Genomic DNA, 16534 nt, shown 5'->3' on the forward strand with positions numbered 1-16534 from the left:
GAAGGCGCGACTCCAGGGGGTGCCCAGGCCGACCCGACGGACGCTGCTAAGGGAAAAATCTTCCGGCTACTGTGCATGTGTGCGCGCACACCCCGATTGGAATGGACATGAACAACATATCTCGAAGAACAAGAATTATGAGAAGGTGAATAACCGTTTTTTCACTACATCCCTGTGCTCTTCTCATTTCCCAGCTGCATTACTGTAATGCACTCTGCTTGAAGACCAAGCTAAGGCTTCAATTACCGCAGAGAACAGAATTGCTATCCATGTTTGACGCATTAAACCTGGGCTCTATAGGCTGCACTGGGCTCCCTTTTGCTTCCAAACACAATTCAAAGTGCTAGTTTTAATTTACAATTCCTTACCTGGCTAACTGAGTGAGAGGCCACCTATCCTCCACACCTCTTCTGACAGTGAAAATCTGTCTAGATGGCTATGATTAAAAGTCTCAAGATTTAAACCTTGGACACTAGCAGCTGGACATTCGCAATGGAGAATCCTTGCTAATTGAGTCTCTTTGTCAGCAGGGTGCATATTTCAATGTCCGCGGGAGTGGTGAGGAAGGAAGATTCCTTACCTATCCTGAAGATGTGTTGTTAGGAACTGTAAATGCTTCAAGATCCTCTGATGAAAATGTAAGGCAGAAGCAAAGCAATTTCTCCATCATATACACACTATATCTGTCTCTGCACACACACACACACACAAATATGCTCCACCCCAAATTATATATATGCATATAAATACACACAGTGTTGTACATGAACAATACATATTGCTTTTGTATCCCTAAACACACACATTTACATATTCATGCATACACATCAGGCATACATGCATTTACATACATGCAACACATCTCATCACTGTGGAAATGATCTCTCAAAAAAAAAAAAAACCAATCCCTGATACCATTCCAAGTGAGGAAAACATTCTTTATGACACTTGACATCTGGAAACAATATTAAATTCCTGATGTACTTTCCCTTTTAATTGTGCAGTCACAGTACCGTGTTATTTTAATTTTTCCAGAAGAATAACCACTATGTGGATATTTTTATTATTTTCCACCTGGGTGGAAGCAACACATGTACACCTACATACACAGGCTCATCCTGTTGTCTTCACTCAGGTAAGATTCCCACTGATGTCAATTTCAGAGTAGCAGCCATGTTAGTCTGTATCCGCAAAAAAGAACAGGAGTACTTGTGGCACCTTAGAGACTAACAAATTTATTTGAGCATAAGCTTTCGTGGGCTACAGCCCACTTCTTCGGATGCATATGGGCTGTAGCCCACCAAAGCTTATACTCAAATAAATTTGTTAGTCTCTAAGGTGCCACAAGTACTCCTCTTCTTTTTACTGATGTCAATGGGAGTTTTGTTTAAATGAGGACTTCAGGATTAGATGCTTAGTATGCTGTGTTTGCTGTATAGTTGAACTAGGGATGGGCTTAACAGAAAAATGCCAGCAACCTCTCTCTGCACCAAACTTCCACTGATTTCCACATTTAGTTGGAGTTCCACATTTAGACCCCGATCCTACAATTAAGTCACAGAGGAATATCTGCATTGACCTCATTTCAGGGACCCTAGCGTGCCCATGGATTCTAGTATGTTAGAATTTGTGGATTATTTCTTAGCCAAGGTGAGCTTTTTCTCACATGCTCAGGGATGAACTGAGCCAACCAATCTGGGGTCAGGAAAGAATATCCCCAAGGATATGCCTTGGTTTTTTCCCCCCTTTCTACCTCCCTCTGGAGCACTGAGAACGGGAAAACCCATAAGGGTATATCCCATGTTTCTTTTAAATGCAGTGGGTAGACAGGTCTGTGGTTAGAGCTAATATTTTCCTGCTCATCTACTCTCTGAACCACAATGGTGTCTAGGATCTGCTCAATCAGGATGATCCTGGATCAAGGAGAATTCCCAGTCTACAGGAGGCTAATGCTTTAGCGCTGAATCTCAGCTAAGCATTTTAGCTGAAGTGCCTCATCACAGGTCGACAGAATTACTGTCCCCCATTACGCAGCGGTCAGTACCATTAAGTATCATTGGACTTCAATCAAGTTCCCTGAGAGAAGTCCTCATTAGAGTGGAGTGCATCATGTTTTTTAATTCTTGGGGGAATTGCCCTCTGGGAATATAGTGATGATGGATATGGCGGTATTATGAAGGCTTAGATTTCCAGTTCAGGTGAACTCCAATTGCTAATATTAAAAAATGGGGTCAGATCCTCAGCAAGTGTAAACTGGCCTAGCTCCATGAGGGTCTCTCCTCGAACGACAAATATTTTCATTAATAAATGTACTGATGAGTTGAGTTGGCTAGAATTTGTGGGACCAATATATGTACAGCCACTAGATACCTGGGAAAATATTCACCAATCCCAAAAGTTGCATGAGTTTTAGTACCTATGGCAAGTGACTTCAAACATCTGAGGAGGGTAACTGATGTAAGTGAGCATCACAGAGTGCATCATTGTTAGAATAATAAAAATAGTTTGGGTTGTATTTTATGACAATTCACTGAGTTTCAACCTTTGTTGCCACAACCCACTGGTGAGCATGTGGTTACAGATCCCTACATCTGTGCCCCATCCACAGAGGATGTGAATCTGTTACAACCCCACTTACAGAGCCTTGGCTCTTTTGTGTAAGATGTAGCAATTTATCCTTTTAGTTCTCCAAGTCCCCAGTCTAATCCCTGGTACGTTAGCCAAGAGGCCTCTCTCTCTCTCTCTCTCTCTCTCTCTCGCACACATTCACGCACACACAGAATTTAAGCATTTCCCACAATCAGATTCCTCCCCACTCCAGAATTCTGGTTTTGTAAATAGTGCATGTCACTTCTAAAGCCTCAGCCAAGTATTTCCAAGCACTTTACAAACATTAATTAAACCTCACAACATCCCCATGAAAGATAATTACACTCAATTTGCATATGAATAAAAGAGCGTACTAGATGTTCTGACTTGCTCAAGGTCAAAACACGAGTCAAGGGCAGAGTCAGAAACTGAACCCAGGAGTCCTGGTTTCCATCTCCTGCTCTAGCCATTAGGTTGCATGTAAGAAAGATGTGCGCGTGTTGGAAATAATTTAAAATAAAATAATCGCAAACCATTTCACTTTTGAAATAGATGGTTTCTCCCCACAGTAGAAAATTGACTCCAGGATTGGTCAAAAAGGCCATAAGTTAAGTGATTTTCATTGTGTCTTTGAAGCTCCTGCTCAGGAGCAAAGCACATTTCAAACAGTTGATGAGATCACAAACCATCTGGTGTTGCTCTCAAAACTGAAGAACTACTCTTAAAAAAACAAGAAACAAAAAAGCAACCCTCCCCCCCTCCAAAAAAAACCCCCAACAACCCTACACTCTGTAGGCATCTGGAGCTGCATTAAATTTACAATTCAGTGTTAATTTAACCGGTTTGTTTTTCTATTTTTTTAAACAGGTGTGATATAAATGAAATGAACTTTTTTTTTTTTTTTTTTTTTTTTTTTAAGTCTCTCATAGCAGAACAGTATAGCTAAGACTTATACCATTCCTATAAATAAGCTGGAGCCGACGCTCTGGATCCCAGCACCCTTAAGCTTTGGTTGTGATCCAATTAAAGCCCAAACTCTGTGGTTCACATGTATCTCTAATCATAACCATTACCTTGAGACTCTTCCAAGTTATGAGTAACCCAGCCTCTTGGGCTTGAAGAATTAAGTAAAACATATCATACAGTGCAACTTCAATCTACATCATGCATGTTATGTGTGAACAGCAAAGCCTGAGTGTGCTTCATGCTTTTTAATGCACCCAAAATTCATAAGACGACTCTTCGGGTGGAACCACTCAATTTCAAGTGATGAAACCAGGTCAAATCATAACCACGTCAGTGTAGGGTAGGGGACTGTTTGTGTTGTGTTTTTACAGTGTTTAGTAAAATGGGTCTCCAATCCCTGTTTGGGGGGCCAGTAAGTGCTACCACAATAGAAGTAAATAAATAAAGTCTCCATCCGTGTATTCATGCACGGTGTATTACATGAGTGATACCACTGAAGTCAATCTACTTATGTGAGTAAAGTTAAGCACCTGTCTAAGTTTTCACAGGACTAGCGCTTTAATAATCCTCAACAGCTCTACTAAGAATTTATTAAGGAAACCCACTGAAATTCTTTAGATCTGGTCCACAAATAAAACCTAATGAATTAAATCAGGAAAAATCAATCAAATAGCCCTGTGTTTCCTATTTTTGCCTAGAAGTCAGACTCTGCTTTACACAGTTATGATGCGCTCGCATTTCTAGGATTGACAGCTGTCTCTTCGAACCTCATAAAAAAAACCTGTCACATTCATTACCTTTGTTGATGTAAAGCTTACCGAGTGGAATTAAAAGTGTTCGGAGTGAGAGAGCACAACCAATATTTTGGGATGACTCACATGTTTAAACTTTTGACACCACGTGGGCGTGCCGGCAGCGTCTGTCTGACGCCAAGGCAGATAAAACAGGTGTTTGCACAAATTAAAATGAGAAAAGAACTAGGGGAGCTAGAAGATGAGAATTCCCATCCAAATGCTCTTTGCACCCTACCCACTGCACTGCTCTGCTCTTAAGAAAATCATTGCCCATATTCATTTTCTATCTTTATCTAACCAAAATCTGCATGGAACTTATTCACAATGGGACTGGGCTATTTACAAAATTTCCCTTGTCCTTCAACTCACCTAAATTTCAGGCTCTGTTACAAATTGGGAACTAAGCCCTAGCTCACCTGAAAGCTCGTGAACCTAGATACACTGTTCTGAGCAAACCTGGACTAAGATCCTGCTCTCACTGAAATAAACAAGATTTTGCCATTGCAGTAGGAGCAGCTTTATTATTTTGGATCAGAGTCAGGCTAGCATCATGATTTTGACAGAGAAGTAGAGAAACCTAGGGGCAGTGACTGAGTCTCTTGATGAGGTTTTGGGTTTGACCCTCAAGGTCGAAGTGAAACTCCAAAGATATAAACCCATGTGGGCTAGAGACCAGAGGGAGTTTAAATACGCTCTGTGGAACAAAACCAGAGAATTTCATTTGGCTCCAATTTTCAGGCTTGGCGTGCAGGAAGGTAGAAAACCCAGAAGGAGAAAGAGTTTATCCCAGCTCATTTTCTTCTCCAATAAGCTGCTGATTTTGGTACAAAGTTCAAAGCAATGGAGAGGCATGTGTGAGAGGCATGCCAGGCGGATGGGCTCAAGGCATTCCATTGGTAACCTCGTGAATGACTAAGGCTGATTTCAGCCTCCTTGTTCCATGTTCAACTGGAAATTTAAATTCATTCAGGCTCCATAACATCACCACCTTGGGATCAGAGTCAAGAGAGTCAAACTGGGAGTAAGACTGATGGCTAAAGATTGACCTCAGCTAGAAAATTTGGATCCAGATCCAAACTCTTCCACAGTTTAGGGCATGGTCCGAACTCAGGGGTTCGGTTTCACCTACTGTAGAGACGGGGCCCGGGGTAAAAAATGGAAACTAGATTTAAACTAGATCTCAAGTTCAGGTGTTCTTGGATCCAGAGTTTGGCTCTGGGGCAGCCTCTAACCAACACTATTATTTATTTATTATTGCAATAGTGTCTAGCAGCCCCAGTAACTGACCAGGACCATCCCATTGTTCTAAGCACTGTAGAAACACAGAACAAAAAGACAGTCCCTAGCAGTTTCATTTCACTACATTCCAAAATCATTCTCTCTTGATCAGTCTCCGAACTTGCTGGCTCCCATTTACGAGTCATAAGATGATTTTTCTTCCTGTTTCAGATTTTTTCTCAAATCTTGGCAGGCAACATCTGGGATCAAAATAACAATCTATGCTCCTTTGCTGATGGGAGTGGCTATTAAAAAGTCAAGGTTTATTCGCTGACAGTTAGAGTGTTGTATCCAAGATATCATCAGCATTCCCTAAACTTAGACTAGGAGATAACTGTGGAGTATCTGAACCCCTTGAATGGTAAATAGAATTGGTCTAGTTACTATTTATAAATAACTATTTTTCCCCACTAAAAATTCAACAAAAATGAACAGGATTTTTTGTTTTGGTCTTGATATTTTTCTCTGACATTTTTGAGCTTTGCAAATTGAAAACTTTTGTTGTGTTTGTTTTCAGCAAACAGAATGTTCAGTTTTCAGTGGAAATCTGACAATTTTTGACAGCGATCCTTTTTGGGAACATTTCTATTTTGTCAAACAAAGCCATTTTCTGTCCAAAAAACCATTTTGATGAAAAATTTTCGACCAGCCCTAGCAATAACTTTGAGTGCAAGAAGAGTCTTTAATGATGATGGCCGTTGTATACAGAAATATTTAGTGCTCATGAGGCTCTCATTTTGGGCACCTAAGTAGCAGTTCCCATTCTTTTTTCAACCTGCCCCTTCATCTTGAAAGCACTTTACAAACACCAAGTGTCCAGTCCTACAGCCCTTACTCACACAAGTAGTCCCCCCACAACATCAGTAGAATTATTCATGTGAGTAAGAACTGTAGGATAGAACCCAGTAACCAATCCTTACAATGTATCTTGTAAGTAGGCATGTTTAATTTATATTTTATAGATGGGGAAACTGAGGCACCAATCCGTTATTGGGACCTGGCTGAGGCCACACAGCAAAACAAATACGGAGCTAGGAGTCTAACACATGAGTGCAGGTCTTGCAGTCCCATCCTTATTCTTCCAGACATTGTGGCCTTTCCCAACTAGACCACGCTGTCTCTGCAGTAGAGCAGCTTGGCTGAGAATTTTGTTGCTGATACATGAGAGAGTAGAATCCTGCTCATTCTCCCCTAGCTGTATTGGCTTTCCATGCATTTCTCTTATGTCCATCACTGCAATATCTAGATACCAAAGTTAATAAACTAGGCCTCACAAAACTCCCATGAAATATGATCCTCATTTTACAAATTGGGGAAACTGAGGCACGGAGCGGTGGCGTGATTTGCTCAAAGGGCTTCACAGGAAGTCTGTGGCAGAGTAGAAATTATCCCCAGATAACAGGTGGAAAATCTGAGGCACAGAGACGTGGAATGACTTGCTCAGAGTCGCACAGAGTGTCAGTGGCAGAGTCAGGGACAGAACCTAGATCTCCTGACTTGTAATTCAGTAACCTAGACACTAGACCACATTGTCTCTCTGTGCATGGTCCTTTACTACGGTGACCTCTAGAATGTCACTTTTCTAACCACAGAGAGTGCTCTGCAGTGCTTCCAGGCAGCATTAGAAATGGTTATAATTTGTGTGAGGGATGAATTACAGGTGCAATATTTATTTATTAAATCTAGTTGCTTAAAAGATTAGGGGTGAGAGAGGAGAGACTGTATCTGCCTTTCTCCTCACCACTGTTTGCAACCTGACACACTTCACCTCCCTCTGTGTTTTTATTAGCTGGTATTCTCAATACATCAGCGACAGCTATGATGAAACCAGTGGCAGATTTCTCTGCAAAGCAGCTGGGCCATTGTCCCATGGGTCTTGTTGCTTTGCTGTGCGAGATCTTAAAGTGACCACGACTATTTTGGCTGCTGTTTTTAAAGAGGCTGAAAGGGAGGGTATGCACGAGTTAAAAAGCAGGGGAGAGTGGGGAATAGAAGGGAGGGATGCTTGTGTACCATGTACAGAGCGACTTTGAAAAATTCTGAGGCATCTAAGTATCACAAACATGATCCCTGCTGTGGGTGTGAGTGCTTTGCCTGAGGGTGTCAAATCAAATATCCACTACTGGTTGGTACAGTACATTGCCCCCCCTTGGGGATTCGGGGGGGAGGGAGGTTTGAAGAAAAAAAGGTTTAAATGCAGCAAATGAAGAAAATCTTTAACAATATCTGAAGTGGTTTATCATTTACTGTCACCTTGTTTATTATGAACAATATAGGTGAAAAAAAAGGAAAAGAAAGGAAAGCAGACAACTTACTTAATGTCAAGTCTCCTAACACTTACCTGGAAACGTCTCATGTCTCTGGGGTTCCCTGCTGTTTTCAAACAATTCTGATTGCACTTGAGGAAAAATTTCAAGAAGAATCTGCAAAGAGAAAGGAATGGGTCACTTCTATTAAGAAGAAACTAACATCTAGTATTATTTACCTGCTTTGCATTGATGCAAGAGTGCATCATAGCGATGTACGTGAGGGTATATAAACAGACTGTCTGAAAAACTTAAAAATAAATCACATTTCTCTCTGAAATTTGTTACTTATAAGTACCATCTAATATGATTATAAATGAAATAGGAAATTAAATATCCTCTTTGGGCAAGGTCCTTAGTTGATGTAAGTCAGCCTAGCTCCATACAGCTACACCGGTTCATACCCGCTAAGAATCCGGCATTCTATTTTTTGCAGTGTCCTTACTTTGTGTTTAGCCAGTTTCTCTTATTTCTTCTGTTGTCTGTGCAGGTCTTTTGTGCAACAACATCAGAGGATAATACTATTGTAAAAACCAGAAAAATTGGCAGGGTAACTCTGGGGCAGGTGAAAAACCTGAAACTACTTTAAGCTCATTAAAAAAAAGCTGACCAGATTTCATGTTGACAGTTAGTTACTAAGTTTTATTAAAGATAAACAGAACTGTTGACAGTCCAAATTACAATCTTACATAATCGTAAGAGAGAGGGTGACAAAAACAGAAGTTAAGGGAATATAGCAGACCCAATGCAGAATATAGGCGATGATTTAGAGTAGGTAAACATACTGGTGTTGTTAAAGTTATCAATGATTTTTTTTCTATCAAATACACCGATCCTTCATGCTTTACAATTCTGCATGGTCGTAGTTTGTCATTTATGTAAGTTCCATCTCCAGCACTCTAGGCAGAAACTGCCAAACATTGTGAACCACAGGGCTTGGATATTGCACAGCTTTGACATGCTATCACTAGAGAGCCCGTTCTCAACAGGCCCTTGAGTACAAAAGTCTTCCATGTGAATAAGCAAATCTATCTTTCTAATGATGGCTGCACTGATAAGATTCATGAATTTCAGGAGTGTAAGGGGTTAACAGAATATTTGCAAACATTTGCACTTTTTGGATACAAAATACCCCCCAACCACGCTATCACGATCCCAGTGTGACGGACGAGAAATATTTAAAGTGTCCTCCATCGTGAACATGAACAACTTCCGTGATTCTGTTCTAGTAGCACATTTACATTTGGAGAACAAAACAGGTTTAACTGGGACAAGCAAATTTGTGTAGGCTCTGAGAGGGAGGGAGGAAGCATTAGTATAAGAGAGATTTTAAATAGTTGAAGAATTGGAGTGGAATACAGTGAACAATTTATTTATTTATTTCACTTGCTGAGTGCTTTTCTTACAAAAAAAAAAAAATTCAGCTTTTGCAGTAAGTTAAAGTCCCAGGTGAGCTAGGCCTATTTCCCTTTCTGTTACTATGACAACGATTTTTTACCGCAGTCCCAAAGTCCCTTCAGAACTCACACATTCATGCCTTGAATTAGAACTTTAAAGGAGAAAGATGTATATTTTCCAGGGTTTACCAACAACAAAATAATAATAATAAACCAGAAATCAACTTTGCTTCCTCACCTCACTTTTTATTTACACCTCTCAAACATCCACTCCCCCCAGCACACAAAATAAATACTTAGGAATCGGATTCCTTTCTGTGTCTCTCAATAAACAACTGCAATCCTCCCTACAAGCCCCCCCCCCCCCCCCAAAGAGATTAGAAACATGGGCCCACAACAAAAATACCCTCCTATGGGGTTCTGCTGCACTAAAGGGTTCCATTATTTTTAAACCAATCTGAACCTTTTCTGACCCATTTTCTTACAAGTTTTCCTTTGTGAAACAATCATTTTATCCCCATCATTTGCTGCTAGCTTTCCCCTTGCTCACAATTATAGAACCTTCTTGGTTCTTTGTGTGATGCAGATAAAGGTAAAAGCACAGTGTCCATACTGCAGTCTCTTTTCACTTTGGTATTCAAGTTCAGCAGTGAAAGATGGATCAATGCTCCGTTGTCAGAGGGCAACTTCTATGAACAGAGCCCTAGTCATTTGGTTGTACATAGAACCAAAAATCATACATGTTTTACGAGCAGAGCTAAGTGAATGCAGCAAAAACATATTCATTAATATTCTTGCAAATAAGTCCTGTTGATTCCATTTGGTGTGGAATTCGTGGCCCCTTTTATCTGAATTTTTTGGTGAGAAAAATTTTATTTGCAAATATGTTTCCAGAAAGAAAAAACATTGTGCATACTAGCACACATGAATATTTGCAAGTTCAAGCCAGAAACGCTCTCACTTGCAAACCCTCTTTTTGCTGCATTCCAACAATTACAAATGCTTGCAGATAATCTGCAAAAAAACAACGGGACCTCTCCTGTTTAGGAAGCTTAGGTCATCCAAGCAGGGAAAACAAATAATGCCATGTGACCGAAGCAAGCAACTACCCCGAACAAATATTGGAGACCATTTGCCAAGAAATCATGAGCTAACTATTCATAGAGTAATTGCAAACAAAGTCTTAAGAATCATGACCTGTTTGGGGGTAACACACAAACAGAAATAAGGGCTAAATTAATCAGAAAAATTATTTCCAACTTCATTTTTTTTCCCTCTCTCCCCACCTAGGTCCAAATAGACAGAAATTCAACCCAAGTAGAGCCTCCTATCCCAGGAAGGGAACCAAACCCAAAATATTTGGAGCCAGATCCTCGATGGTGTAAATCAGCAAAACTCCATTGAAGTCTGAGCGACCAACCGAAGATCTAGGCCATAACTTTCTTTTTTTAATTAAAGAAAACCATTCATTGCTCCTTATAGGCCTGATCACCCCCTAGGCGATGCCAAGAGCCCTCATCTCTCATTGACCTCTTTGTAATGGAGACCGTTCAGCACACTGAGGCTTTGGGGATCTGCCCCAAGATACTCAACAACAACTAGTGGTTTGCAGTGCTCCACCCAAGACATTTTAAGGGGCCTGACTTTCAGGAAGTGCTGAGCCCCCGCCCTGAAAATCAGACTTTAAAGTGTCTTAAGCTGAGCCCCCCAAATCATTAGGCCTGAAAATCTTGGCCTGGGTATTTAATATTTTAGTATTCTAGTATCATTCTGCCATTGCCTGCATTGTGGCTTATGGCAGTTATATTTTCTTTAGAGCCCAGTGGATATACTAATGTGCTTAATGTTTTCCCCCTGGTTTTAGGCTTAAACACATGCACAGAGGAATTTTCATCTTTCCTCCAGTTAAATCAGGTGGCTCATTCTCTCCTTTCAGATATTTTCCAGTCAATTTTAACTGCAACTGGGCACCCGTATAAAGTATTCGGCCTGTCATTATATATATCCATATATATTTTAAATGGTTGCATCTGGGAAAGGCATTAATATTTATTGAGGCATTACAATAAAAATGAAATTTTTTGGTGGGGGAAAACAAAGAGGAGGCAAGGCTTAACATTGAATGAAGTTGATTTAGGGGTGACCGGAGAATTACAGCAGGGCTTTATTCATTTTTTTAAATTAGAACCTTTAGCAACTTTTTGGACTTAACCCACACATGCATCAAGAAAAGAAAAAATTGACCCTGTTTCTTAGCTGGCCTTTGTTCCTCCATAAGGACCATGCTCGCTATGGGTTTAGCAGACTGCTGAGTTTCCAGCCAAGAAGTGAGAAATATGGCTCATTCATACTGTATATCAGCGTTCGAGGCACTGAGGAACAAGCAAGCTAACTTTGAATGACTACCACTAAATATCTGGCAGGGCTATAGAAGACTTGGGTATTTTAATGCATATACATCAAAAATAATTAAGAGATGTTTTGGGTCACCATTTTTAAAAAAAATTCTTTTTTCTTCCTACTCATATTCGGTTCCTCTGTCCACAACCAGGGAGGGATTTGGAGGTGTCATGTTGGAAGACCCTGCACATACTACCAAAAATCTGCTGTCACCAATGATTGGTAAGTATTGTACCTCTACGAGGCTCCGTATGCGGAAACAGAGAGTGGATAGGGCACTGGACTAGCACTCAGGAGACCTGGATTTGGTTCTCAACCTGGCCACAAACTTCTTGTGGGACTTTGGGCAAGTCACTTAATGGCCCGTGCTGTATAGGAGAAAGTCAGACTAGGTGATCACAGTGGTCGCTTCTGGCTTTAGAATCTATTAATCTACCCAGACCTCCATTTCCTAGCTGTAAACTGGGGGCAGAGACTGCCTATTAGAGGGTATACGTAGAGCTAAGCACAAATCTCAGCTGGCATATCTAAGCACTAATAAAATACTAACAATATAACTATTTAAAAAAACCCAATGAAATCAGCTCCCCTCTACAAAATGCTCATATTCTAAAGGCCTGATCCTCTGAGGTGTTGATATGCCTCAGCTACCATTAATCTTAGAGCTGAGGACAGTCAGCACCTCACAGCACTACGGTTTGATGACACAAGTACATACAGCAGCGGAAATAATGAAGTGCAACGTATGGACGTTACAGCTTGTGGCACTGAAGACCAGGCAGGATTTTAGCAGCCAGTAGAAGCAGAGGGAGGGCACTTAGCAATGATTAATTGGGAGGTCATTCTGACCCGTAAGGAAAGGCATGGCAGAAAGGATGCCATTGGGAGAGGGAGAAAGAGATGAAGGGCCAGAAGACAGAGCAAGAAGCCGGGGGCAGAGAAATGAGCTCAGAGAAGGAGGTTGGGCAGAATTGTGAAGAGATGTGGAGGTGACCAGAAACCGAAGCTGAATGCAGACAGAAGTGCAGAGGGTAATGCTGGTGTCAGGACCTGATCCCAAGCTCGTTGCCAAAGACTCACAATGACGTCAACAGGATTCTGATCAGGCTGAGAGAGGCCACTTTCTTGGTTTCCCTGGCATTTAAAAAGACTATCCCTGCCCCACTCCCTTTTAAGTTTCAGGGCCCAAATGTCCTGCAATTACCTTTTATCTGGGACCCTGTCCAGCAGACACAGCATCATGCAAGGAGAGTTCTTGCCTCTGCCACTCCCTGCAAACCAAACGGCTACAGACAGGGCCTCCTATCTGGCATTTGCCAGGGTGGGACTCAGTAGAACAGGCCTTTTCCGTCACTCACTCTCCTAATCCCATAGGAACACGATCTAACATTTCAATGGGAATGCTTCCATGCAACATGGGGGCGGGGTCTGTGGAAGGCTATGGCAATGCCTATCCTTCCTTAATCTCCATTCTCCAGTGATTGAGAAGAGTCAGGTTCAAAGCCCACTGACGTCAGTGGCAGTCTTTCCATGACTCCAGCGAGTTTTGGATTGGGACACTAAAGAGCAACCCAACATGCAGCAGAAGGATGTTAATTTTTTTAATCAATTAAAAAAAAAAACACCACAAGATTTGGGACTTGTCTGTCTTCCCATTTGGAGCCACAGAAAGAGGTAATGACATTTCATGTTTTGATAGCTCCATCCTGTGGCTTCTAAAGTGTTTTATAAACTTCAGTTAATTTAACCTCACTAAGCCCTTGTGAGGTACAGCAGATGTGGGTGACTGTCACCATTTTACAGATGAGGAAAGTGGGGATCAGAAATGGGGGAGGAATTGCTCCCCACCACCTGGGATTAAAGCTGGGATTAGAACTCAGCTCTCTCAGTCCTCTGCTTTACCCACCCTTCCTCTCACCATTTGATAGCCTGCTCGCAATAGTGTTGCCGTTTCAGAGGTGAAATATCAGGAGAACTCCAGATACGTGATTTCATCCTTGTAAGTGGCTCTCCCAGGCATTAAAAAAAGAAAGCACTTGAAAAGCAAATCCAGAGACAAATTGGGTTTATTTGGCTTGCTGTGGAACTTGGACTCACAGCCCTAGTAACTTTCTCGCATGAGAATGTACCTACTTTATGTTTTCCAGCAAATCCTATGATGCTGTCATGTAACTGGAGATAGTGAGATGACGACATCCTGCCTCCAGAAACTGAAGGGTTACCAAAAAGTCAGAGAATGAATTTAAAAGAAAAAAGGTGTGCTGCTATTTTGAATAGCCTTGTTTTAATGTAACTGTATTAATTTTAAACACCCCGAGAACCACATCAGAAGTATCATAACATGAAGGGTTTGACACCAACTTCACCAAAGCAAGGAAATTCTGAGCTCAGGGTCTCAGTCGTCTCTTAAGTCACCCATGTGTGTCTTGGAATGGCAGGCTCTGAGATCAGTGTGACACGTAACCTTACCTGATGCTACAACACAAAAGGAACAACAGGACAAATTGGAAGGGTTTATTCTGAATTTCCTGCTTTGGTGTGGACTCGGGTCTTGTGCATTTTAAGTAGGTGTTTAAAATTGGTTAATTGCATTTATCTGATATCATCAGCATCATCTTGATGAATATCTCAATATCTTCTGTATAATCTGCACATTATTCGCTGGAGTCATTCTGCTCTACGTCAGCACAGATTATTAGGGAGTCAATCAGAGGACCACCCACTTTTTCAAGAGTTACAGGCATGGGACATTTCACTACAGCAATCTACGTCATACGTGCACTGTACTGGTGTAAGTACTGATGGATGCTACAATAATACCCCTTCGCATTTGTACAATACTTCACACACCACAGTTAATTTATCTTCACAACACTTCTCTATGCTAGCTGCTACCTCCTACCCCCGGTTTACACATGTGGAAACCGACACATGTAGGTCAAGTAACTTGCCCAGGTTTGTAGAGGGAGCCACTGCTGTCCTCGGGAATAGAAACCAAATGACTCAGTCCCAGATCTGTGCTCAGGGCACTAAACCATGCAGAGATTCCAGTTGCACAACAGAGGCTTTTTAAGCATGCACATTGTGGCTCCTTTCTAGGGTCCCCCCAACATTGCATTGGAAAATCAGGGAGCACTTCACTCCCGTCAGATAAAAATCTCCTGCTCCAATCCACAGGGATTGAGCTACCGGGGCACCGAATGGCAGCCCCACTTCTTCTCTCCAACCAGCCCTACGTCATCGGTGTCGAGTCTGAGCAAGTGCTGAGCACAGGGCTCCTGCTGACATCAGTGGGAGCCAGACCTGCATGAGGGAGGAGCGCAGAGATACAGCAGGGGTGTCAGAGAGTCTGATCCAGTCTCCTCATTCAATTCTAATATGTACCAGAACCATCCTCCACATTCTTGAATCCCTTCTCTGCCTGCCTGTATTTTCCCCAGTTTAGACAAAGGGTATGTCCACACTACAAGGGTTACAGCACTCGGGCCTAGACACTTGCTACAGTGATGGAAGGGGTTTTTCTGTCCACCTCCTCGCAGTGTCTATCCCAGGGTGTAGGTCAGCTTTACGACGTTTCACACCACTGAGTGACCTAGCTCGGTCTCAGTTCAGGTCTCAGACTCCTTCTGCCCAGCTCTCAGGCTCTTCCTCTTCCCAAACCGCTGCTTTCATTTCCCTATGAGTTTCATGACACCATCCTTACCAATTATGACGGACACAGTCACCTACATCTCTACCAAGTTACCCCTCTTTCCCCTCCATGTCCTTCCTTGTCCCTTAGCCTTCCAGCATGATCTCCGCTGATACCCCCATTTTACAGAGAGGCTACATGATTTCCTCCAAGGGTTCTGTGGAGCACTGGGAACTGAACGCAGTTGTGCTGAGTCCCAGTCCAGTGCCTTACCCACAAAATTGTCCCTTCTCACACATCCGGTCTCTCTCTAGAACACGTTCTGGCCAAACTGGGGCTTGTGAGCCGCATGCACCTCTTCTACCATTCAAATGCGGCCTGAGTATGCTCCCACGTACCCACCCACCGCCATTCTCCACTTACCAGACTGGGCTGGGGGAGCTCAGGGCTTCTGCCCCATGGTGGGGGGATGAGACTAGGGGCTTCTGCCCTGCAGGGATGGAGGTCTAAGGGATTTCACCCCACGGAGGGTCATTGGGACAGAAACCCCGTGCCTGGCAGGCACCGCCCCGTGGGGCAGGCCGTGTGTGTCTTGTAGCTCTTAAACTTCTGAAGATTATTGTATGTGGCTCAATAAATTTGGCCACTCCTGCTGTAGAATAAAACGCAACATTCCTTGCTGTCCTGCGGCGGGGGGTGTTTTTAAGAGCTTATTTAAATTCTAAACTAGCAATAATCAAATGTAAAGGTACAGCACATCACCCAAACCCAGCCATGTACATATCAGTAAATGCGATGTTTATAGGAACATATTTTGCACATTCTTTGCTTTATACACTAATTTCTTCTCTGAAATAGATGATGTTCCACTGTCAGCGGACAACGACAGACCTATAAATCCAAGGCTCCAATTCTCGCCCATTTGGTAAACAATTCACTTATGAGGTCTTGCAAAACGATCCCTTCTTCAAGGAACTGGGATTGTATGAGCGTGCATTGCCTGTGACATACACAGGCACTTCTCAGTGCTGCATGCAGTTATTTGGCATGGCAACACTCGCTGAGAAAGAGAATCTCCAAGGAAAACCTCCTTGTTTTTTTGCACTCTGATGAAAATCTGACACCATTAATGAAAATAATAATTGAACTCTATGGACCCGAATTGAAAATGAA

General features: G+C 42.2%; 1 protein-coding gene across 1 annotated transcript in view; it reads right to left on the reverse strand.

Moving 5' to 3' along the window:
• EBF2 (EBF transcription factor 2) overlaps positions 1-16534 on the reverse strand; it is a 175614-nt gene that overhangs the window by 44227 nt on the left and 114853 nt on the right. Inside the window, exon 7 of the mRNA XM_054017368.1 lies at positions 7969-8050. Coding sequence (XP_053873343.1) covers positions 7969-8050 — 82 coding nt within the window. The remainder of the gene's footprint in view (positions 1-7968; positions 8051-16534) is intronic.

Source organism: Malaclemys terrapin, chromosome 2, assembly GCF_027887155.1.
Source record: "Malaclemys terrapin pileata isolate rMalTer1 chromosome 2, rMalTer1.hap1, whole genome shotgun sequence".
NCBI classification, from domain to species: Eukaryota; Metazoa; Chordata; order Testudines; family Emydidae; genus Malaclemys; species Malaclemys terrapin.